We start from the raw sequence: 26,665 nt of genomic DNA on the forward strand, positions 1-26,665 counted from the left end.
GCGCAGTAGTCTTTATATACGGCAGGGTTTCTCAAACTCGGTCCTGGAGGGCCACTGTCCAGCACAGTTTAGCTCCAACCCTGATCAAACACACCAGAAACATCTTCTCTCTTCTGCTGGATTACTGGTTCTTCTGGACTCTAGAAATGATGCTCATCTTTGGACTGATGCTGATGCTGAAAACTGCTGCATGTGAGTCGACTTTCAGCTCAAACTCTCTGATGATGAAGCTCTGACATGAAAACACTGTAATATTACTTTAAGAGTTTTTCCATAAACTGGAGGATCTAGTAATTGAGTCTGTTTTAAGTGTTTAAAGCCTGGTTTCACAGACAGGGCTTAGATTAAGCCAGGATTAGGCTTTAGTTCAGATAGGGCGTTTAAGTAACTTTTATAAACGTGCCTTAGAAAAAAACACACACATTACTGCATTGTGCATCTCCAGACAGAACAATGGCACTGACATATTTAAGGCATTTTAGTGCAAGTTGCTCTCAGTTAAAACAGCTCAAACACGCATTTGGTTTTCTGCTGCTTCCTCTCTCTCTCTCTGTCTCTCTCTCTCTCTCTCTCTCTCTCTCTCTCAAATTCAAATTCAAATTAGCTTTATTGGCATGTCTTGTACAGTATTGCCAAAGCATTGGCCATTACATAGGCAACATAGGCAATGAACAAATAATCAATAAAATTAATCAGTAAACAAATGCATGAATACATTTATACAAAAAATAAAATAATAAAAAGAAGAAAAGAAATCCGTATCAAATGTAAAAAAAAAAATAAAATAAAAAAAAATATATATAATTATTAAAAATAAATATACAATTATTTATCCATCTGAGGTTCCACTGGTTGTCCTCATTTTATGGCATGAGGAGACATATTTTGCAGCAATTATCTCACATTTGGGCATTTCTCCCAGTACATATGGGAGTTTCTGTGTGTCTGATATGGATTCGAATTCAGGGTATATTTGGGAAATGTTTGCAAAGTGTTTTTGTCTTAGTGTATTATATTTGGGGCATGAGGTTATAAAGTGCAGCTCTGTCTCCACCTGTCCCCTGTCACACTGGGAGCAGAGTCTCTCCTCTTGTGGGAGCCAGCTCTGTCTGTGGCGACCCTTCTCTATGCCCAGGCTGTGTTCACTCAGTCTGTATGTTGTCAACATTTTTCTTACTTTAGGGCATTTTATTGTACTCGGGTAATTTGCCAGTGTGAATTCTCTTTTTAGGGTCAGATAACATTGTAATTTACTTTGTGTTTTGGTCGTTTCTTTCCAGTATTCAATATATTTTTCTTTCTGCTTGTTGATAATATGGTTTGGTCTGCTTGAGCTGGTGTGGCTGTCCTGAGGCTGTTGGGCACGTGTTACTGCAGAGAGCCTCAGGACCAGCTGGCTGAGGGGACTCTTTTCTGGCTTCAGCTCCTGGTATGTTAGGGCTTTGTGATGATATGTCTGGGGGTTAACTGATTTTAAGTGATTGTAAAATTTAATTGATCTTTTTTGTATTTTTAGTAAGAGGGGGTATTGGCTGAGCTCTGCTCTGCACAGGTTATTTGGTGTTTTTCTCTGCACCTGTAGGATGCTCTTACAGAACTCGGTATGGAAAGATTCTATGATTGTTTTGTCCCATTTGTCAAATTCATTATTAAGTTTTGGCCCCCAAATTTCACTACCATATAGAATCATTGGTTCTAGTACAAATTGGAAAATTTTGAGCCAGATTTCAATTGGAATATAGATTTTAATGTTGCTTTTTATTGCATAGAAAGCTCTCCTTGCTTTGTCCCTCAGATCTTTCACAGCCATGTTGAGGTTCCCTGTGTATGTAATGTTGAGGCCAAGGTAAGTGTAGTTTTTTTGTGTGTTGTAATTTAGTGGTGTCTAAATAGAAATTGTGTGTAACCTGATTTCTGTATTGTTTCTGAAAGATCATTATCTTAGTCTTTACTGTGTTTACTGTCAGGGCCCAGGTCTGGCAGAATCTGTGCAGGAGGTTAAGGTGCTGCTGCAAGCCTTCTTTAGTAGGTGAGAGCAACACTAAGTCATCTGCATACAGCAGACCTCTGATCTCGGTGTTGTTCAGGGTGAGGCCAGGTGCCGTGGAACTCTCTAACTGGTTTGCTAATTCATTAATATATAGATTGAAGAGAACTGGACTAAGATTGCACCCCTGCCTCATTCCCCGGCCCTGGGAGAAGAACGCTGTTTGTTTGTTTCCAATCTTTATGGCACATTCACTTTTTGTATACATGTTCTTAATCAAATCATATGTTTTTCCTCCAATGCCACTTTCAAGTAGTCTATGGAAGAGGCCCTCGTGCCAGATGGAATCAAAGGCTTTTTGGAAGTCAACAAAACAGGCATATACCTTTCTTTTCTTAATGTTTAATTCTTGATCAATTAGAGTCTGGAGTGTAAATATATGGTCCGTTGTGCGGCAATTTGGCAAAAAACCAATTTGGCATTTATGCAGAATATTGTGGTCATCAAAAAAGTTGACAAGTCGTTTATTAATGATGTTGCAGAATATTTTTCCCAGGTTACTGGATACACATATTCCTCTGTAGTTATTTGGGTCATATTTATCTCCGGATTTATGAATTGGGGTTATTAAACCTTTGTTCCAGATGTCTGGAAAAGTTCCAGTTGATAGAATAGTATTGAATAGTTTTAGTATAGCCAATCTGATTTTATGATCTGAGTATTTGATAATTTCGTTGAGGATTCCATCTACACCACAAGCCTTTTTTCCTTCCAGGGACTGGATGACTTCTGCTAACTCTTGTTCTGTCACCGGGTAATCTAGAGGGTTTTGGTTGTTTTTTATCACCGCCTCCAGAGTTTTCCATTTTGTGAGTATCTTGTACTGATCATCATTTTTTGTAATATTACTGTATAATTCACTAAAGTGATTAAAGGGATAGTTCACTTTGAAATTAATTTTTGGTATGTTTTAGCTTACCTCAAGGGCATCCAAGATGTAGGTGTCTTTGTTTCCACAGTAGTTTCAATTTTGATATTTTTAGGTCAAACCGTTCTTGTCTGTCAGTCATATAATGCAGGTCTATGGTCACTGTCTCAAAACACAAGCACAGAGTCCAAATTAAAACAATTCCCCATCGTCCAAATGAAACAATTCCCCATCATAAGTACACATTGATGGCCTAAGACACGAAACGAGCGGTTTGTGTGAGAAAACGAACAGTATTTATATCGTTGTTATCTCTTGAAAACAGCACACGTCCAAATGATCTGACGGCGCGGGCGGGTATAGATATATACATAGATGCCACCTTGGCTACGGTTTCGTTCCAATGAACTGCAGTAGCCAAGGTGACGTCTAGTGTATATATCTATACCCGCCCGCGCCGTCAGATCATTTGGACGTGTGCTGTTTTCAAGAGATAACAACAATATAAATACTGTTCGTTTTCTCACACAAACCGCTCGTTTCGTGTCTTAGGCCATCAATGTGTACTTATGATGGGGAATTGTTTCATTTGGACGATGGGGAATTGTTTTCATTTGGACTTTGTGCATGCTCTTTGAGACAGTGACCATAGACCTGCATTATATGACTGACAGACAAGAACTGTTTGACCTGAAAATATCAAAATTGAAACTACTGCGGAAACAAAGACACCTACATCTTGGATGCCCTTCAGGTAAGCTAAAACATATCAAAAATAATTTCAAAGTGAACTATCCCTTTAATCCAAGTATTTCCATCTTGAATTGCCAATTCATCCTGCTGGGTTTTGTTTAGGTTGTTCCATTTCTCCCAGAACTGGTTGGACTCTAAAGATTCCTCAATTTCACAGAGTTGCTTTTTGTTGTGTTGTTCTTTTTTAGTTTTTAGGGTGTACTTGTATTGTTTCAGAGTGGCCTCATATTTACAGCGTATATTGTGGTTATCTGGGTCCCTATGCTTTTCATTTGATAAAGTTTTCCTTAGGTTTTTGCATTCAGTGTCAAACCATTTGTTACTGTTCATTTGTTGAAGTTTTGGTTTGGAGGCTTTCAAATTAGACAAAGAAGCCAAATGATGAAATATTGAATTGATTTTGTCCACAGCTGAATTTACACCAGAATTATTTTGGGGAAATGTTTCAGTTATAAATAAATGAGTTAAATCATATATGTTTTGATTTTCCAGTGCCTTTTGGTACGCCCCCATGCTGTCTGGGGTCCATCTGTATGAGTATGTGCTGTTGAACAGTTCACAGGCACTAGGGGCTCCAGACTTAGACTGGGCCCTTCTCAGATATATAGTGATTTTGCTGTGGTCTGAGAGGGGTGTGAGGGGGCTGACTGTGAAAGCTCTGAGAGACACTGGATCTAGATCTGTAATGAAATAATCTACCGTACTACTGCCAAGAGCTGAGCTGTAAGTGTAGCGACCCAGAGAGTCCCCTCGTAGCCTGCCTTTGACTATGTACAGACCCAGTGTACGGCATAGCTGTAAAAGCTGCACACCGCTTGTATTGGTAAGCTTGTCAAAGCTCTTTCTAGCAGGACATTCAGGGAGGGGGAAGCAGGTGCTTCCAGGTAAGTGTTTGTCTCCCTGGGTGTTCATAGTGTCAGCTCTTTCCCCTGTTCGAGCGTTCAAGTCCCCACAGATTAATACATTTCCCATGGTTTTTCAATGGTTAATTTCCTCCTCAAGAATAGAGAAGATATCTGGGTTGTAGTAGGGGGATTCTGATGGAGGTATATAGATGGCACATATGTAGACATGTTGCTCAGCACAGATCATCTGTTTGTTAATTTTCAACCATATATATGTGGCCGTGTAAATGTGTACACTATATAAAACTCAAACACAACCAAACATCTAAAAAAGGGGTTCTTTATTTTCGACTGCGTATGAGAAAGACGCAGCGTTAATGTCTGGAGTTTCCGCTTGTGGTCAGGAATATAAACAAAAATGTATACAACGAGTTACAATATGAGAATAACAAACATAAAAACTTTCAAACAAAGCTTGCCACGTACAGTGTGAATTACAATGTTCCACAAATGTACAAAGAAACAACCCAAAATAAAGGATAATAGTTACACCTCCATACTTTTCCCTCAGTAAGTTCTCTTTCACAATACTCAATTTGTGTTAATTTTCCCTTTTAGCTTTTAGCAAATAATTGTATATTCCCAAAAATAAAACAATACACAAAACGGTTTATGTGAGCACTTATACCCCAAATAAACAACGGTAGTGGCTTTATACGTTTTCTGAATAAAGAACAAAACATAAACATGATTAAAGACACATTCTCATACAGTAAGCCACTGACACACTTGTAAGACAGGAATAAACATACTTAACACTCTACAATTAACATTACTATACTCATTCTCATCTCTTACAGATTATTAATAAACTTTGACATTACAAAAAGTGCAGAGCTAGCCAAATACTTTCTTTGAGTGAATATAAGCATTAACAATAAAAGAATGAAATAAAATGACACTCACTCTGTGAAGTGATGCACCGCACTAGAAAGCCCGCGCAACGGTCATCTCACGTGCACTAACGTCTCTTCGTTCTCCCCTCTGACATTATTTTATCACAGAAACAGAAGTATTGTTTATATTTCTCCTCAATAATTAACATGAGCTGTAATAATGAGTTCAAATAACATGTTACATTTCCATTAAACAAACACTCACGCTCAATCGCCGTCACTGTGGAATGTATATGCTCGTTTCACACAGAAATTTCAGGCACTCGGGAGAAACAAAGATTCCGTGCGATGAATCACTACTCCAACAACAAACAGAACACCATATTGGGGTTTCCCCTTTCACTTTCGTATAAGCAAATGGTATAAGTTGGTGTTAGTTTCTAACGCGCCTCAGCTCACGCGTTCTAAGGTCTATATAAAGGCAAAACTGAAACTTCTTGTTCTTTACGTTACTGCACTACTCGTGTGCACCAAAGTGCCCTCTAGAGGCGGGAAGCATAACTACAGGCTATTTTTGCCCTGGTTACATATAAGTAACTTTTTAATTACTGTGATGGATTGACTCAGTTCTGTCTCTCTCTCTCTCTCTCTCTCTCTCTCTCTCTCTCTACTCTGTTATTCTCTCTTTCGCTAATGTTCATAGAGTATCTTAGTGTACTCCTCAAAGTTACAATATTAGTTTTTAGAAAATATACACACTTAAAACCTCATGGAAAACTGATCAAAAATGTATCTCAAGGATCCTATAAAATTCTACGAATGTTTGTGTAATATTTTAATTTATGATAATGTGTGTGTGTGTGTGTGTGTGTGTGTGTGTGTTTGTTTTTGTGGTTTACGAGGACTTTTGACCTGAATACGCACCAGCACTATGGGGACATTTGGGTTTATGAGGACAGAGGCCATGTCCTCATAAATCCGACAGCGTAGATGTCATTTACTACATCCCAGAAGCTCCCTCTCAAAGTTTGGCGCCATGTCCTTACATACCACAAAAACCTGAAATTTTACCATACACAGTGTATCCCTGATTTCGAGAGTGCGCTCCTGTAGCCAGGTCCTGGTATTACACCCGCGTCATCAAAAATTTGCATCTTTCACACAAGTGTATTCTTTGGGGCCTGTGATTGGTCAGATCGGTACCGGTAGGCGGGAAATCGCGAAAACAAGATGGCGCCAGTGGGCGGAGCTTCAATCAGCTTTAGTGATTGGTCAGATCGGTACCGGTAGGCGGGAGATCGCGAAAACAAGATGGCGCCAGTGGGCGGAGCTTCAATCAGCTTTAAAATGTGTAGCAACTTAATGCAAAATACTAATTATTTAAGTATTTTTGCCTGTAATTTATTAATTGTGCATTAAATATATGATAAATAAATAAATAAAATCCCGTTTATATTATAAGTACAACGTAATCAGAGGTGTAGTCATTCGTCGTCACGTCATTTCCTGTTTGGACTGGACAAACTCTGCACCTGAGAAGACATCTGTGGACCTGATGAAGGCAACTGTTATGCAAAATGTAAGTTATAATGTTGTTTAATTGCTTCTCTAATAGCATGTGGGTCCGGTTGGCTTGTTTGTGCATGTTCTGTATGCTCTTCGCTGCTCGTTTTACAGTTAGAATGCAGCTAGCGCGTGATGCTAACGGTGCTAGCGGACCTATAAGTTAGTGATTCTGTTTACAGACTGACATGAGGGAATCAGCGATGCTTGTCATTTTAAACTCGTTTTCGATTGCACTATATTTGTAACTGCTACCTTTTCTGATCTCATAAAATAGTCTAGCCATCATAATAACGCGTTGTCATGGCTACAGTATGTGAAGGGAATGCTATTTCACCCAGTACAGTATCCTGATATGCTACTCTTAATATTACTACAGTTCTGCTTGCTTTAAACACATTAAGACACAAATATGTGCTCTTATTACTCCTGACTATAATAAAATATACTCTGAATATTATTAGAACTGTCAGTCTGATTCAGTCTTATTAATATTGTCACTATTATTGCCTATAATTTATCAATTGTGAATGAAATCTATGAATGAATAGTTATTATCAGTGAACATATTCCTTAAATATCATATAATAAAGTATTAAAATAACTTGAATGCTGTTTACCTTAATTGATCAATTTATTTAAAACAAGCTTTTTGAATAATATGTCAAATGAAATGCAATGGTCGTGATTAATGAGAGTCTTTTTCTATGCGCGCAGACACATGGGATGATGGTTGAAGTGAGTCAGTGAAGGAGAAGATCAAGATCTGAAGGAGGACATGCCGTTTACAGACACAGATGAGCTCCAGGGCAGATTCAGCAATCATTATAAAGGTGAGTTCAGGGTTTCCATGCATAAGCAGTGCCATGCGACCAGTGTTCCTCAGAAACAGATTATTTGCCACTGTTATCAGTCACTGAATTATGATTGTGTGTGTAAGAAGTGAGTCACGATCACTTACTGTACATCTAGCACAGGCGCAATGTCTCGTATCACTCTCATACATACACACACTTGAACTCAGTGCCGTCCAAATGTATCTAGTTACCAGTGTCCCAGTAAAACTAGTGTCCTCATAGACCAGTATTCTGTCAAACTTACACAACACACTCAGTCAAAGTCAAACGTCAGGATCATGTTCTTGTGATGTCCTTATGATGTCCTCATAAAACTAGTGTCCTCATAGACCAGTATTCTGTCAAACTTACACAACACACTGAGATTCTTCTGTCAAGTCAAACAACAGGAACATGTTCTTATAATGATGTCCTCATAAAACTGGTGTAGAGCTACACACAACCTGACACACTGTAATGAAAACACATGTAATGTGATGCATAAAAGCCGTGAACATTACCTTGTGGTAGCATTTAAATATTGAAATATTGATTTGAAAACTTTAACTATTTTGTAATCTTGTATATTATCTCAAATCAGTATTTCATGTGCAAATATGTATTGATAGGTAGCTGTGTATCAGGACCCTTATTATCCTGTCAGTTTATTTTGTATTAATTACTGACTGACTGTACATTATCCCTTATATATTCCATTTATAATGCTTTTTTAAACTCTTAGGTGAAGTGTTTCTGTATGTAACGCTTAATTTCATATTCTCAGATGAGCCATAAGAGCCAGTGGTCATCAGGCAGAGACGGTTGTGCTGCTCTGACTGTGGGACTAGACAAGGTAAGTGAGAGTTGTGCTGGAAGAGAACGAGCAAACGAAGCAGAGACATCTGTGAGATCTAGTGTTCACACATTTACACCACTGTTTCATGTCTCATGTTATGTTTTGTAGACTCTCAGTGAGGTTGAACCCTCCACTCTCGAAATGAAGAGTCCGTCCCAGTCAGAAGTCAGAGATGTACAGAAGGTATTGTTTTGTTTTTTGTTTTTGGAAATCAAATTAGGGATACAGCGATATGAACATTTGGGCCGATAACTGATCATTCTTTATATTCTAAAGCCGATATCTGATATATTAGCCGATGAATCTAAATCCAAAATTTGATGTACTTTGAAAGCCTGATTACAAAAACGAAACGCACATCATTTAAAGCCAATGTCCCAAACACTTCAACATAAATCAAACATATACAGTACAGTGGCCTAATGTAAGATTTCTTAACTTTTAAAATTAATTTTACATTCATATTTCCAACTTTCTTTATAAAAAAATGACAACACTTTACAAAAAGGTTTCATCTTGTTAGTATTAGTTAACATGAACTAACAATGAATGAACAATACTTCTACAGGATTTACTTAACATTTATCTTAACGTTAATCTCAACATTTTCCAAGACATTTTACAATACAGTGTTGTATCTGTTAATTTAATGCACTGTGAACGAACATGAATTTGCATATTTTATTAACTCACATTAACAAAAGTTTTTCAATATGAAAAGCAATTTCACCAAATGACTTGAATAGCTCTATTTGGAAATAATTAATCATTCTAGAATGATTGGTGTGATTTTGTAGGGGTTTGCATCTGCATAGAAAATAATAAATTGCAAGCAGAGATAAAAAAAATTAACAAAGATGTGAAATAAACAATGCCTCATATATTCCAGTTAAGTCTAACAGCATTTAGGTACAGAACTTGAGTAATCAACTGTAAAATAACACGGCAGAGTCTTTACATAGCCTGACTTCACAGAGGCCTATACTGCAATGTCACTACCACAGATGGGTATGCATGATAAAGCAATACATTGTGCAGCCCTACAAGTTAATGTTCATGGCTTTAATGCATCACATTACATGCATGTTCATTACAGTGTGTCAGGTGTGTGTGTGTCTTACACCTGTTTTATGAGGACACCGTTTTATGAGGACATCATAAGAGCAATGTCCTGATGTTTAACTTGACAGGAGAATCTCAGTGTGTTGTGTAAGTTTGACAGAATCCTGGTCTATGAGGACACTAGATTTACCGGGACACACATATGGAATATTAGGATCGATATTGATAACCCATAATTCACAGCTCACTGTGGCTAATACCAATAGCGAAAACTATTTGTGCTTGTCAGATTAAATATAATCATTGAAGAAGTTGGTAAAAAATAGCAACCTCTGTTTGGCTTTCAATAAGTGATACTAAAATTAGTATTTATTTGTCTTTTTTATATATTTTTACTACTTTTTTTTCAGATGATAACTCTGAAGAATCAGATGAAACCTGAACAAGATACAGCAACTCTAAAGGTATCCAATAAGTTAATGTAATAACTGAGTTATTCCTTAAAGACACGACCAGTGTTCCTCAGAAACAGATTATTTGCCACAGTTATCAGTCACTGAATTATGATTGTGTGTGTAAGAAGTGAGTCACGATCACTTACTGTACATCTAGCACAGGCACAATGTCTCGTATCACTCTCTTACATACACACACTTGAACTCAGTGCCGTCCAAATGTATCTAGTTACCAGTGTCCCAGTAAAACTAGTGTCCTCATAGACCAGTATTCTGTCAAACTTACACAACACACTGAGATTCTTCACTCAAGTCAAACAACAGGAACATGCTCTTATAATGATGTCCTCATAAAACGGTGTCCTCATAAAACTGGTGTAGAGCTACACACAACCTGACACACTGTAATGAAAACACATGTAATGTGATGCATAAAAGCCGTGAACATTACCTTGTGGTAGGATTTAAATATTGAAATATTGATTTGAAAACTTTAACTATTTTGTAATCTTGTATATTATCTCAAATCAGTATTTCATGTGCAAATATGTATTGATAGGTAGCTGTGTATCAGGACCCTTATTATCCTGTCAGTTTATTTTGTATTAATTACTGACTGACTGTACATTATCCCTTATATATTCCATTTATAATGCTTTTTTAAACTCTTAGGTGAAGTGTTTCTGTATGTAACGCTTAATTTCATATTCTCAGATGAGCCATAAGAGCCAGTGGTCATCAGGCAGAGACGGTTGTGCTGCTCTGACTGTGGGACTAGACAAGGTAAGTGAGAGTTGTGCTGGAAGAGAACGAGCAAACGAAGCAGAGACATCTGTGAGATCTAGTGTTCACTCATTTACACCACTGTTTCATGTCTAATGTTATGTTTTGTAGACTCTCAGTGAGGTTGAACCCTCCACTCTCGAAATGAAGAGTCCGTCCCAGTCAGAAGTCAGAGATGTACAGAAGGTATTGTTTTGTTTTTTGTTTTTGGAAATCAAATTAGGGATACAGCGATATGAACATTTGGGCCGATAACTGATCATTCTTTATATTCGAAAGCCGATATCTGATATATTAGCCGATGAATCTAAATCCAAAATTTGATGTACTTTGAAAGCCTGATTACAAAAACGAAATGCACATCATTTAAAGCCAATGTCCCAAACACTTCAACATAAATCAAACATATACAGTACAGTGGCCTAGTTTGAACCAGTGTAAGGTTTCTTAGCTTCTAAAATTTTACATTCATATTTCCAACTTTCTTTATAAAAAAATGGCAATACTTTATAAAAAGGTTTCATCTTGTTAGTATTAGTTAACATGAACTAACAATGAATGAACAATACTTCTACATGATTTACTTAATGTTAATCTTACTTAACGTTAATCTCAACATTTTCCAAGACATTTTAGGATCCAGTGTTGTATCTGTTAATTTAATGCACTGTGAACGAACATGAACTCAAATATTTTATTAACTCACATTAACAAAAGTTTTTCTCTCTGTTAGTTCATGTTAATGCAATAACATATGTATTGTGAAGTTTTACCAAAACATCTATTGCCTTAATAATAATAATAATAATAATAATAATAATAATAATAATAAATCAAATGAAATTTGATTCAAGTTATTAGACAACATTAAACTTAAAATGAAATGGCCTAAAGAGCTGAAGGAACACCCCTAAACTGAGGCTTTGTTAGATGGTTTTAGCTCAACGGAACACAACCTATATATGATAAATTAGATATTTATACAAAATAAACACAATATTACAACTTATACTTGCACAAAATCATGCACAGATTAACTTGAGCCATTATTAATAGTAATAGTTCATAGTGAAACTCCTGTTGTGGATGCGCTCCTCCCAGGACAACACGCTGAAACACAGCAACTAAACCCAAAGAATTCACAACGTTTTTAATGCAATAGTTTGCTCATTATAGTGTTATGTATATATGACAGTCCCAATCATAATTAATGTTCTGCTGACCACCGGTAGGCCTACAGTGAAGTGTTTACTGCAGCACTCATTAACTCAGCCAAATGCATTCTATATGAGATAAATCAGATATATATCACAAAAATAAAAAATATTACAACTTACAATTCCACAAGCGAACTCTCCCTGTAACAATGCACTGATTTCACAGATTTGTGATTCAAACATTTCAAAACCATCATGGTGAACAGCGCACATCTGTAGCTGAAGGAAGTAATCCATTATTTATTAGTGTTAATATAGCGACCTAATTTTCTCATCGGATTGACAACGATAACATTAATATTGAGCATTTATTTCATGCATCCCTGATTGGTTATGACCATATATTTATAGGGTTTTAATCTTTATACTTGATTACAACTTATGTCACATTGTTTTAAATCTTAAGTCACTATTCATCTCATTAATTTGATCAGTATTAATACTGATCAAGAGTGGTTTGAAATGTCCCATCATACCTGAATTAGTTTGGCGTCATCAGCCTTCTTTTGCTCAAGTATATCATTGATAGTGTGAAATTGTTTTAATTTTATGTTTTATGACAGTGATCAGTCAGTGTTAATGGAGTCAAGTATCTGTGCTGCTTCATTTGGAGAATCTCTGAATCCTTTGTCTCTAATAGATGTTTATTTTTTCTGTCTTTACCTTGCTTTCAGGTGAGCCCTGAGAAGGAACAATCATCATTGGAGGATCAAGACTGTGTTGAGAAGGTAATAAAAAGAGCATTGCATCATTTTAGGAAATGCTAGTCTAGTAAGAACTTTTTCACATCATCTTTGGGGCTGTTTTACACCTGGTCATTTCATTGTCAAAACAATTCCATTTACACTTGGCCACATATATGTGTCTTCACAAAACGGACATAAATCCGATCTTCAATTCCCGCGCTATATCAGATTTAACGGTGTTCACGTCATCGAAAGCTACCACTATGAGCAGCATTTTTTGTATCATCAGCTAATTTTAAGATCAATAGGAGAGAGAGTAGTAGCCTGACTACGTCAGACTTCGTACTTCCGCTCAATTTCATTTCGCTTCTGTACTCAGTCTGAGACCGCGTCAGAGCTTTCTGTTTTACACCGGTCTGAAAACAGCCGGGCCAATCAACGAACAGAGGGCGGGCTGAGAGCCGTGACGTAGACGCTGATTGTACCGTGGATGCGTAGATTTACTTCACATAATCTGCAAAAGTCGTTCACAGCCACTCCGGTATTTCGCTCGATGGTTTTGTTTTCGCATCATACATGCGTTTACAGTGGAAGTTAGATGTGGCTGAGCATGCGCATAACACACGGCATAACCAAACGTTATGTGATTGGCTTACGGGTAACCAATGATTTTAAACTTCAGACAAGCGCCCCCCCCCCCGCGAGAGAGAAAACACTTCTCTATTATGCCATTCCAGACTCTGTCTACGAAGCAAAGTGAAGTAGCAGAGTCTGGTATTACCAGGCTAAGAGAGTAGCATCAGCACTGGTAAAATCATTTATTCTCACTACTTTTAATGAAGATGACTGTGTGTTGAGCATCTGCGACTTACTTTAATTTATTTTTAGTTTGTATTTTGCGCATCAGCATGCTGAAGAGATCCTCAGCTACTCATCTGCAGTGATGCGTGTTGCAGAAGCGCTGTCATATCTCACTATAACGTGTCATATAGCCTAAAATACGCTCTCACCTGTTTATTATTTGGCATTTTTGGGAGGAGTAAAATTCATAGTGTTACCATTAATTACCTTTACTCTAGTGACCCACCACAATCTAATCTGTCCCTCCACAGTTTGAACCAAAAGAACCAAAAATATTTTTACGCCTCATAATAACATAAATTGTCTGTGTTTTGCGCAATTGCTTTGGCAAAGCATCTCTCAAACATACTAAAATCAAAAGCACAATATGGCTTAATGCCCTTATCAAATCACAAAAGACGATAAGAAAGTAAGTCTGTAGTCTGTTGTGCTGCGTGTTTCAAACTGAAGAGCACACTTTGCTCGCTCGATCAGCTCATGATCTGTCTTTTTCCATGCCTCGTTTCACAGGGAATGAATGCAGTGAACTCCATCTCTGCATGTGCCATAAGTTTAACATGCATTTGGGAACGCAACCAGCGCCATTACTCTCTATTTTCACATTCGCATTATATCCACATTTTTTGTGGTAATACAATTTTGCAATAAGATGCATTTATAAACCTGTTTTCACTGAAACTGCAGGTTTCTGCCAGTATAACAGCTTAAGTGAAGAAATTAAGAAAGTATTATAACCTTTTATTGTAAAATAATATACTCATTATAAAATATAAATTTTTCATTGACAGTATTAGTATATCACTGTCTAGGCGATAATTCTAATAATAGTGATCTTAGTGAAGTATTATAGTTGTTATTAATATGATTATTATTATTATTAAACGGTGCCATTTGTCATGTTTCATAAATGACTTCTGAAAACAGGTTAAACTGAAGATGTTCTTGTTTTAAATGTCTCTTTTTCTTTAAGATGAGATCAGTATGATGGACTCTGATGCCAGTGATCCTGATGAAAGCGGTTCTGAAGGTGATGTTCCTGCTGGAGCTGCAGGCATCTCCAGTAATGTTGGTATGTGTCAACTAATGCTGGGTACACACAAAAATATTTTTTACATCTTATAAGATTTTCAAAATGTGATAGACCACAAACACGAGGACAAAAAATCCTAGATTTAACCGTTTTGCTCCTATAGTGTGTGGTGTGCCATGATGTGAAAAGACCGTTAGGGTTGGGTATCGTTTAAATTTTAACGATTCCGATTCTGCTTATCGAATCCGGTTCTTAACGATTCTTGGTTTCGATTCTAATATTTATTGGAGAGAAAAAAGAGAGCAAATACTTTTTTCTACCTTTTATTCTTGTTACATTTAGGCTATTACCAGTAAAACTGTGACAATGCATCTTAATTTACAATATACCATATATATAACACTTTAAGGAAATATAGACTTGACTCGTATTAATTGTCTAATATATTTTTTCATGATTTTCATTTTATCCAGAATTATGCGGCTCTAGTTGTGTACCTGAGTGTGAGAGACTGCTATTGCTGCTGCTAGTAGCTTTATCTAGTGTGTGGAAACCTGTGGTACTGCTGCTGAGAGATCGCACCGAATCAAATGCGCTGCATTCCTTCAAATTGACCCCGTGTTGCAGCAAATGTTTCATCATATTGGAGGTGCTTCCTCCCTTGCATGAAATGTCTTTCTTGCATGTGATACAATTCGCTGTATTTTCATCTTTTTTCGAAAAGCTTAACCAAACTTTTGAACGTCTGCTGCGCTCCGCCATCGTAAATATAACGTACAGCGCATGTGCGGCAGGCAGGTCCTGGCAGATCAATACAACTGTAAACAAGTGCTCACTGCCGTTCACCTCGCGCATGTGAGCATCACCAAAGTAAGGAATCGATAAGCGGAATCAAAGTGCGCACGTCGTATCGAATCCCCGGTTTTTGGCATTTTGGCATTTTGGAACCGGTTCTAGATACCCAACCCTGAAGACCATGCAACCAGAGTCTCGACTGTTAACACTCTAGAGACCTCAGAATAAGCATGGCGGACGATATGCAGGAAGAAATTGCAATGATAGTGTTTGGAAAAGTTTTACACGACACGTTGTGTAAACATTTGTGCCACAAATCAACAAGCTGATCCTCCATCTCTTCTGTCCACATCAATTTCACTTTGTGCTGCGCCATGACTACGTTTGTTATGCTTCCGTCTTCCTTCATCTCGCTTTCTGATTGGATATTGTTTCCTTTCACGTGATAATCTCCAGAGCATGCGCGCGTTTGTCCTCGGGCTTTACCCCACATTTCAGGATTTCTGATCATGATTCTGATCTGATTCAACATGTTGAATATTTGCGATTCGCGATCAGGGCGACTCCGACGTTCTTCTGATCAGGTTCGGACACTCTTAACACACCTCACACCAAGGGAAAATCTGATAAGATAATCTATAACCATCAAGATAATCGGGACACAGCTAGGATTGTCAGAAGGGGGAAATCGGCCCAAAATCAGCCTGCTTATCTTTTGGTGTGTACCCAGCATAACAAGTTTGTGTTTATGAACATGTTTATTATTATTTTAAACCAATATATATTGTAGTGCAATTTTACGTTAGTATTTTCACCAAAGAAAAATGGTTTTAAGCCAGTTATATACACTGAACAAAATTATAGATCTAACTCAAAGTTCTAAGACTTTTTCTATGTACCCAAAAGGCCTATTCCTCTCAAATATTGTTCACAAATCTGTCTAAATCTGTGTTAGTGAGCACTTCTCCTACTTCACGGGCAACAGCAGGTGGACATGCCAATAATTGGCTGTCAGCATGCCAATTGCACGCTCCCTCAAAACTTGCGACATCTGTGGCATTGTGCTGTGTGATAAAACTGCACATTTTAGAGTGGCCTTTTATTGTGGCCAGCCTAAGGCACACCTGTGCAATAATCATGCTGTCTAATCAGCATCTTGATATGCCACACCTGTGAGGTGGATGGATTATCTCGGCAAAGGAGAAGTGCTCACTAACACAGATTTAGACAGATTTGTGAACAATATTTGAGAGAAATAGGCCTTTTGTGTACATAGAAAAAGTCTCGGAACTTTTAGTTCAGCTCATGAAAAATGGGGGCAAAAACAAAAGCGTTTAGAATTTTGTTCATAGTGTATGTGTATATATATATCATACTATAGTGTGTCAGTATATATCAGATTACATTACTAAACATTCCTTTTGCCATTAATTGTAAAAATCAGTTATCAATAATCAGATATTATTATAAATAACAATTTTTCTAGAACAAAATTAATGGAATCAGTACCAAACCAATAAGTTTATCATGTTCATGTTGGTCAAAAACTTTAAAAAGGAGATGTTTAACACAACATTCCATCTCCAGAATAATGTTTTGAATGTCATTTGAAATGTAATTTTTAGATATCAGATGTATAACCAGTTTTAAGTTCTAGATGCAGGTTTGAGTTGCATCTGAGTTTCTGATCTGTCTATAACTGATTTCCTACAGGTGTTCAGAAGATGCCCATCGAGAAACCACTGAAGTTCCTCAAGGTACCTGAGGTTTAAATCAGAATATGACCACCATTTGTAAGTACATGAGCTCTCATATAGTTAGTTTACTAAAGCATGTATTCTTCTGTACAGCGAATGAACGTGAGGCAGGAATTGAAAACCTTGTGGAAAGGACAAAAAGTGTGCTGGTCAAATGCTGAAGTTACAGCTGTAATTGAACATTTTAAGGCACATACACTCACCTAAAGGATTATTAGGAACACCATACTAATACTGTGTTTGACCCCCTTCCGCCTTCAGAACTGCCTTAATTCTACGTGGCATTGATTCAACAAGGTGCTGAAAGCATTCTTTAGAAATGTTGGCCCATATTGATAGGATAGCATCTTGCAGTTGATGGAGATTTGTGGGATGCACATCCAGGGCACGAAGCTCCCGTTCCACCACATCCCAAAGATGCTCTATTGGGTTGAGATCTGGTGACTGTGGGGGCCATTTTAGTACAGTGAACTCATTGTCATGTTCAAGAAACCAATTTGAAATGATTCGAGCTTTGTGACATGGTGCATTATCCCAGAGTCCTGCACGGGTCTGATTTTGTAAATCCGCACCCGCCCGTACCCGCTGTGTTTCAAACCGCATCCGACCCGTTATCCGTTAACAGCACTAATTAAAATCTGCACCCGACCCGTTATCCGTTAACAGCACTAATTAAAATCCGCACCCGACCCGACTCGCTTAAAATAGAACCGACACCCGACCCGAACCCGAAATAAAATCAGTTTAGCCAATCACATTATAGACACAATTACAAAAATGTTATTGCCAGGTCATACAGACGTTATAAAGACAAGAATTAACACAAGGACAACTTCAGCCGAAGCTGTCAAAAGGTCGGTAACTTACATGAAGAAAACTCGAGTAGCCTATAACAGACGCGGCTACAACACTATAGGCTATCTGGCACGCAATATCGTTTAGCCTACATCTGACAATTTTGGATTCAAACACACCTTGCACACCACACATACTGAACAACAGTGTTAAATTTGAAAAATACTGTTCGATAGAACTGCTTTGTTACCACAGTTATCTGCGGCATTCCTCGGCGATGAAGTTCCACGGCTATCCAACACGAAACTGCATGCAATAAAGCCTTTCACAATGTTGTTTTCTTCAGATAACTCCAAATTTCTCCCACACACTGGACTTGACTTTTGATGACGTATTGTCAACAACTTTACAATCTCCACTAGCTATTCTTTTCTTCAACTCCTCAGCATCCATCTCGATGTCTGCAAGCAGATCGTGCGCGCGGTTATGAGGAATTTTTAAAAGTGAAAGTAGCCTAAGTAACGTTATAGATCCTGGGAGGGCGTGGCACGTGGGCACAAATAAACTGATGTGTATTTCAAATTATTTTATCAACTTGAAATACAGGAATATTTTTGTAGATGTGTTCCTAAAAATATGCAATATATTTTTACGTTTGCATGTGAGTGTTTTAAACCCGTGTTTAGACCCGTGTTTCCCCTGTGTCCGACCCGCACCCGCACCCGTATCCGACACGGTTGGATATTTTTCACCCGCGGGTATCCGAACCTGTGCAGGACTCTACATTATCCTACTGGAAGTAGCCATCAGAGGATGGGTACATGGTGGTCATAAAGGGATGGACATGGTCAGAAACAATGCTCAGGTAGGCCGTGGCATTTAAACGATGCCCAATTGGCACTAAGGGGCCTAAAGTGTGCCAAGAAAACATCCCCCACACCATTACACCACCACCACCAGCCTGCACAGTGGTAACAAGGCATGATGGATCCATGTTCTCATTCTGTTTACGCCAAATTCTGACTCTACCATCTGAATGTCTCAACAGAAATTGAGACTCATCAGACCAGGCAACATTTTTTCAGTCTTCAACTGTCCAATTTTGGTGAGCTCGTGCAAATTGTAGCCTCTTTTTCCTATTTGTAGTGGAGATGAGTGGTACCCGGTGGGGTCTTCTGCTGTTGTAGCCCAGAATTGTCTTTTTAGGTAAACCGTCCCTTGTAAGTCGGTTTCTCTACATGTTGCAGCATTTATTGCATGTTGAGTGAGTTCATTTTATACATTTCAAAGCCTGTTTAATGACATCTTAAAATTGTGCCTGTTTCCAAGGGCTGTTTTGTCAATCTTTTCGAAGTTTTGAATGGTTCATCTGCTTGTCATTTTAATATGTCAAAACCGTAATGATACTGTATGCTTTCTGAAAGATCACACAGTTGTGCAAGTTTTATTGACCATGTTTTTAGGTTTGTGGATGTCACTTTCCCCTTAAAATGGCATACCATGATTGTATTACATGGTAAAACTGACAAAACTCAATGTTTATGATGATATTATTGAAGTCATAATTAAAGCACTTCTAAAACACTTCTGTCCCTGTAATGTTGTTAGTTCTTTTGTGTATTGTATTGGAGATCCGGTACTCTTTAATCACCTTAGTCTTGGTAATACACCGTGTTGTCAGGTTTGTGTGTGTGTGTGGGTATGTACCATTAAACACACTCGTCCTTATAATGTTGGATTGTGCAGTTGTGTATTGTGTTTAAGGTCCAGTACTCTTAAATCACCTTAGTCTTGGTAATACACTGTGTTGTCAGGTTTGTGTGTGTGTGTGTGGTCATGTACCAGTAAAACACATTGGTCCCTGTAATCCACTGAAATGACATATTTAGTGTATTGTAAAATGAGTGTCCTCATAATTACGTCGGGCCCAAAAAATCACAATTATGTCATAGGCGGGAACATTTTAGGATGGGCGGGAATGTCCTTGTGTACCACCAAAATATCATATGGTCATATTTTCTGTTCTGTTGTGTGTATAGAACTTTTGAAGTGAGATTTGTGATCTGCAGACTAAAAAAAATTTTTTGATAGTTTTATCATCACTGTAGGGCATTGGGAAAGGGGTGTCCCCATATACCACCACCAAACTTGTTTGGGCATCAATGTCCTTCTATACCACAAAAACAAGTATGTGTGTGTGTGTGTGTGTGTGTGTGTGTGTGTGTGTGTGTGTGTGTTTTGTTCTTCAGGTGTGGAGCGGTTCTGCTGGTTTAATCAGGAAGGTCCCTGTTACGTTGCTCTCGGAGACAAACTCAATGTGATGATGGTGAACACTAGAGAAAATGACCTGAAGATGCGAAAGAGAATAAGCAACACATCAGAGGATCCAGTTTGTAATATAAAGAATGACAGGATAAGAAAGGCTGAATGTGATCTCTTTAATAACAGACATAATGAAGTGTCAGTCAATAATGGGATTCTGATAATAAACACTGTGATCAGAGCAGATTCAGGGACTTACAGTTTACTACACTTTAACTCAGACGGCTCAGGAATATTTAAAGCGGATCTTCAAGTGATTGTTGAAGGTACAGTAACTCTCTCATCAGACTCATTACAATCTCATGTTCTCAAAGATCTCGATTCTCTATGAAGGGTTTTTTTTTTGTGTGTGTGGTTTTTTGTGTGTGTGTGTGTGTGTGTGTGTGTGTGTGTGTGTGTGTGTGTGTGTGTGTGTGTGTATGTGTGTGTGTGTGTGTGTGTGTGTTTTGTTCTTCAGGTGTGGAGCGGTTCTGCTGGTTTAATCAGTCTGGTCCCTGTTCCACTGTTCTCGGAGGCAAACTCAATCTGATGATGGTGGACGCTAGTACAAATGACCTGAAGATACAAAAGATAAAGTACAACACACAAGAGGATCCAGTCTGTATAATAAAGAATGACAGGATAAGAGAGGCTGAATGTGATCTCTTCAATAACAGACATGATGAAGTGTCAGTCAATAATGGGATTCTGATAATAAACACTGTGATCAGAGCAGATTCAGGGATTTACAGATTACAAGTCTTTCACCCATACGGCACAGAAATATTTAAAGCAGATCTTCAAGTGATTGTTGAAGGTACAGTAACTCTCTCATCAGACTCATTACAATCTCATGTTCTCCAAGATCTCGATTCTCTGTGAATGTTTTTTAATGTCCTCATTCCTTTATATAGATATAGATTGATTGACAGATTGATGTGTCTGTGTTGTGTTCAGAGTCTGTGTTGTGTCCAGGCTGTGTGTTGTGTCCAGACTGTGGGGTGTGTTCAGAGAGTTCATCATCTGTAGTGCATGTGCTGGTCTGGTGTTTTCAGATGATGGTTCTGTTGGGTCTGTTAGGAGGTTTTCACATCTACATGAGACTCACGTCAGGTCAGACACATTTATCATCATCACTATGGATTTGACATGCAAATATTAAGAGTGTGAATATGATGATAATCTGATGTTTTTAGGAAAGAAAGAGGAAGATCAAAACGTGCGAATGAGAAGATTTAGAGAAGGACATGAAGAGACAGCAGAAGATTGAAGATCTCAGCAGCAGATCTCGTCACATCTATGAGAAATCATTTTACACATCTGGAGTCATGTGGTCTTTTACTGTAGTCTGTTGGCTTTGGCTGATTTCTTTTACAGCGTCTGTTTAGATGTTTTAGCTGTTCCTAAAGATTACTTTAATAACATGTTTAGCCACAGGCATTTTTCTTCACAAGATCTTTGTCATATAATATTGCTAAACACATCGTTCTTTAAAGATTGTAAATAATCTGTGTTGAATTTAAGATGAACTTTGGTATTGAGTTAAATGAAAATAAAATGCTTTGAATTTAAACTACTTCCAGTCAAACGCCACATGTTTTTATTTATTAATAGGGACAAATCATGAAAATCTGACCGGGTCCCCGGTACATCTTACCAACCCAGAAAACGTGAAAAGTGAAACCCAGTAACTTTGTTTTGGGAGCCTTTCTCTGCAAGCATGTAAAAAAATAATCCGACAAGACTTCACTCCCCTTCTGGCGTATGAAGAGGATCTTATTATAATATTACCGCCTTATTAATAATGTTCGCGAGCGACAACAGAGACCAGTTCTAACGCAATGATGAAGATCCAGCAAAGCCTGAAGCTGTTCTGTGGTTGAGCACAGACGAGCACTGAACACTATTGACCAGAACATGTCACCGCTGTCTTATAAAGACCTCAGGAACTGTGTCGACGTGTGTAAAAGTTCAACATGATGATGAGATGATCAATGTAACTCCACAACAACTACAGAAATGTCTCCACTAACTTTCAGAAACTCTTCCTGAGTCTCTCCGTAAGGCTGCACTCGCTACTGGTGATTCTGGGATTCTGGATGAGTGAGATTGGCCTGTTTTGTTATTACAGGAGAATCTGAAGCTCATGTAAAGACTCAAATATATAATTGCATTAAAATGGCTCCTACATTGCTTTATAGACTTACATTATTGCTGTCTTGATTCTTTTGAAAGATTATTTGAAGGTCTGTGGATGAAACATACAATGTCTCTGGTTGCAAAGTCCACGGATTTCGCTACTACGAGTTCGGCCGCTTTTAAACTGTTGTTGTGAGTTGATTTTCCCCCACGGGTTAAAGGTTTGACATATTGCATAAATTGCATTTTGGACTGATTTGATTGGCCAGTAGGCTAGTTTTGTTTCGCAGAACTGGCGGGTTTGAGGATTGTATGATAATATAATATATGATTCAGTAGGTCTCAGGGTTGCTGTTTAGAGTTCACATTTGGGCTTTTGAAAATTATTTTTTATTCACAAATTACCATTTATAAAGAACTCGTCATTTTTCTACCATAACAAACATTTCCCATTCCCCTCCATTGCATTTGTGTGAACTGTTTTCGTTGCATTGCATCAGGAAATAAAAACTGCACATAATAAAACTCAGATCATATGTGAATAAATGTCAGATGATAATATTTCTGTCTCTCATCCCTGAGAAGTATAGCTTATACTGTTTACATTTTCTTTCATTGTGTTTATTTTTAAGTATTGAGGAAAAAAATGTATATCTTTATTGTTACAATACCTTTTAATACCGAAACAGAGTTAAACAAAAACAAGAAGAGATAAAAGAAAAATCACTACCTGATATCAAAACTATAATGCTGTAATGCTGACACCCAAGCACACACAAAAGATGCACTGCAGTACACCAGGACAACACACCAGTTTCACACTTGATTGTAGCAACACACAAGTCTGGTGCAGGGGATAAGTGAACCTCTCTCAAGCAGTGTTCACTCTGCCCTCTTATAGTGTAGCTCTTCAACAGTCCTTATGAGCTGCAGGTGTGGCTAATTGGCTGCAAGGCAAGCAGAGTGAGGGAGAGACAGACAGAGAGCATGACAAAAACAACAACATTCAACAAAGTAAAATACAGATCACAAACACTTTACATAATACGTCCCCAGGACGTAACACCTCCACCACCAAGAATTACAAACAAGTGTTTTGTAATTAAATGTAGACCCTTACCAATTTCCTCATTTATGAAAGGTACAAAGGTCAAAGAAAACGGCATCCCTTTAAACTCTAGAGAGAGCATCGGCCATAACATTTTCATTGCCTTTCTTGTGTCGAATGTCCAGAACATATTCTTGGACAGTGAGAGACCACCGTAATAAACGCTGGTTAGAACCTGACATACGGGAAAGGAAAAACAAAGGGTTATGATCAGTGTATACAATTATAGGATTAGAGCTACTCCCCAGGTATACATCGAAATGCTGAAGAGCCATCAACAGTGATAGAGCTTCCTTTTCGATTACACTATAGTTTTGCTGGGTCTTGGAGAACTTTTTGGAGAAGTAGGAGACAGGATGTTCAATATTGTACTCATCCTCTTGTAGCAAAACTGCACCAGCTCCTTTAGCACTTGCATCCACTTGCAAACTGAAAGGCATTTTGAAGTTTGAAGCTGACAGAACAGGAGCATGACAGAGGAGATCTTTGGCAGCATCAAAAGCAAGTTGACAATCACTGCTCCATACAAATCTTCGGTTTGTACTAAGAAGGTCTGTAAGAGGAGAGGCTAGGGCAGAGAAATTGGGACAGAAACCTCGATAATACCCACTCATTCCTAGGAAGCGTCTCAACTCTCTTTTATTACAGGGTACAGGGAACTCAAGAATGGCTGCAATTTTAGCATCAACAGGTTTCACCATTCCCTGACCTACTTGTTTACCCAAGTATGTAACAACTCCTTTCGCAAACTCACATTTGGCAAGATTTAGAGTCAAGGAAGCAGCAGTTAGGCGTCTGAACACTTTCTCGAGTGTTTTCACATGATCTGCCCAGTTATCTGAATATACCACAACATCATCCAGATATACCTCACAGTTTGTTACATCTGACAGTACTTGATGCATCATACGCTGAAACGTAGCAGGTGCGTTTCGCATCCCAAAAGCTAGAACCTGATATTGTAGGAAGCTGTCAGGCGTGACAAACGCTGAAACCTCAGAGGCACGTTGGCTGAGTGGCACTTGCCAATAACCTTTTAGTAGATCAAGTTTTGTGACAAACTTTGCTAATCCAACTCTATCTACACAGTCTTCCATCCTTGGAAGGGGGAATGAGTCAGGTTTTGTTACGTTGTTGACCTTCCGATAATCAGTGCAAAAGCGAAAGGTGTTGTCAGGTTTTGGGACAAGTAAACAGGGGGAGCTCCAAGGACTCTGGCTGGGCACCGCCAGTCCATGGCGCAGCATATACTCAACCTCTGTCTGCATAATCTCACGTTTTCTTGGATTTACTCTGTAACGATGTTGTTTTATAGGAACAGCATCACCAACATCAATGTCATGAACACACACAGTAGTCCTACCTGGCACATCACTAAACAAGGTAGGGAAGGCACATAGTAACTCAATTAAGACATGAGATTGTTCATCAGACAGATGAGAAAGAAAGTGTGGAAGATCTTTCATTATAGCTGAATTATTTAACCGGGTAGAGGAAATTGGTACATCTCTACACACTAAACCATCTTCCTTTAAGGAGTAATTCGCTATCACACCTACTGCGGCAACAGAGGACGCCAGCGGGACCGGAGACTGATCTTCAGCCAATTCACAATGAGGCCTGACCACATATGCCTTAAGCCTGTTCACATGACAAACCCGGCTTTTACATTTGCGGTCAGGAGTAGCAATTAGAAAGTTTGTCTCATTTAACTTTCTTTCAACCAGGTATGGACCAGAGAACTTTGCATGAAAAATGGAACCAGGCATAGGGAGTAGAACCATGACTTGATCACCAGAACTAAAATCTCTTTTCACAGACTTCTTGTCAAAATAAGCATTCATCCTTGTCTGCGCCGTAGACAGATGAAGTTTTGCAAGAGTTTGGGCATTGTACAGCTTCTCACGAATAGAAGTGACGTAGTCATCAACAGACAAAGCTTTTGAAGTCGGACTCAGCAGCTGTTCACTTAAGAGTTTTAGTGGGCCACGGACTGTGTGGCCAAACACTAGCTCAGCAGGGCTAAAGCCAAGGGACTCCTGCACAGATTCTCTTACTGCAAACATTAGAAAAGGAAGGCCCTCAACCCAGTCTTTTCCGGTTTCCACACAATATCGTCGTAGCATCGTTTTAAGAGTTTGGTGGAACCGCTCTAGGGCACCTTGGGACTCAGGGTGATATGCTGTAGAAGTTTGGTGACATATACCAAGGGTTTCTAGCGCTTGTTTGAAAACCTTGGAAGTGAAGTTTGACCCTTGGTCACTCTGAATTACTTTTGGCAAACCAAAAGTAGAACAAAACTTGAGTAGTTCTCTTATTGCCACCTTTGCTTTTAACGTGCGTAATGGGACTGCCTCTGGGAAGCGAGTCGCAGCACACATAATGGTCAGAATGTACTGGTGTCCTGACTTAGCTTTGGGTAACGGCCCAACACAGTCAACAATTAAGCGATCAAATGGGTCACTTACAACTGGGATAGGATAGAGAGGTGCAGGAGGGATTTTCTGGTTGGGTTTTCCTGCCAGCTGACAAGTATGACAAGATCTACAAAATCTGGACAGGGCTGACATAAGACCAGGCCAAAAAAAACACCTAGTAATGCGATGGTAGGTTTTTGTTATACCGAGATGTCCAGACAAAGCATTTTCATGGGCAAGTTTTAAGACTTGCTGCCGATAACCATCAGGCAAGACAATCTGCTGCACCTCCTGCCAGCCTATCTCTTCTTTTGGGGGTTTCCACCTACGCATTAATCCACGTTCCCAGAAAAAAACCACACCCGAATTAGGCACATGGGTAGCACCATCTGCAGCTTCTATACACTTGACTAGGAAAGGGTCTGCTTTTTGTGCTGCAGCTATGTATTCCCTACCTGCCCTTAGAGGAATTTCAGCGGTTATTTCTTTATTGCTAGTTACATCACAGTCACCCTGAGTAACAGACAGGACACACTCCACAGAGTTAGGCTCAATCAAAAATTTGAGATATCCACCACTTCCTCAAATTTCTTTG

At 38.6% G+C, this 26,665-nt stretch overlaps 1 protein-coding gene across 8 annotated transcripts; it reads left to right on the plus strand.

The window, feature by feature from the left end:
* LOC311094868 (uncharacterized protein) lies at nt 1-22,601 on the plus strand. Of its 8 annotated transcripts, XM_084133058.1 has the most exons (14): nt 6,272-6,988; nt 7,690-7,805; nt 8,593-8,661; nt 8,773-8,847; nt 10,137-10,190; nt 10,896-10,964; nt 11,076-11,150; nt 12,856-12,909; nt 14,699-14,797; nt 17,267-17,310; nt 17,404-20,693; nt 20,885-21,223; nt 21,364-21,519; nt 21,603-22,601. In XM_084133058.1, the coding sequence occupies exons 2-9, from the start codon at nt 7,770-7,772 to the stop codon at nt 14,711-14,713; spliced, it is 447 nt and encodes a 148-aa protein (XP_083989184.1). In that variant the 5' UTR covers nt 6,272-6,988; nt 7,690-7,769; the 3' UTR covers nt 14,714-14,797; nt 17,267-17,310; nt 17,404-20,693; nt 20,885-21,223; nt 21,364-21,519; nt 21,603-22,601. The 8 variants fall into 8 exon arrangements, with proteins under 8 accessions (XP_083989180.1, XP_083989183.1, XP_083989184.1 ...); XM_084133061.1 differs by lacking the exon at nt 10,137-10,190; XM_084133059.1 differs by lacking the exon at nt 6,272-6,988 and having other exon boundaries at nt 7,003-7,805.
* Nucleotides 22,602-26,665: the final 4,064 nt, after the last annotated feature.

The sequence above is a fragment of the Abramis brama genome (assembly GCF_963993115.1).
Source record: "Abramis brama genome assembly, chromosome: 13".
In the NCBI taxonomy this organism is placed as follows: domain Eukaryota; kingdom Metazoa; phylum Chordata; class Actinopteri; order Cypriniformes; family Leuciscidae; genus Abramis; species Abramis brama.

Coding starts and splice junctions, on each gene's coding strand:
- LOC311094868 (XM_084133054.1), top strand. CDS start 147: ATGATGCTCATCTTTGGACTGATGCTGATGCTGAAAACTGCTGCAT. Junction 20,694..20,884: donor TCTTCAAGTGATTGTTGAAG/GTACAGTAACTC, acceptor TTTGTTCTTCAG/GTGTGGAGCGGTTCTGCTGG. Junction 21,520..21,602: donor CTACATGAGACTCACGTCAG/GTCAGACACATT, acceptor TGATGTTTTTAG/GAAAGAAAGAGGAAGATCAA.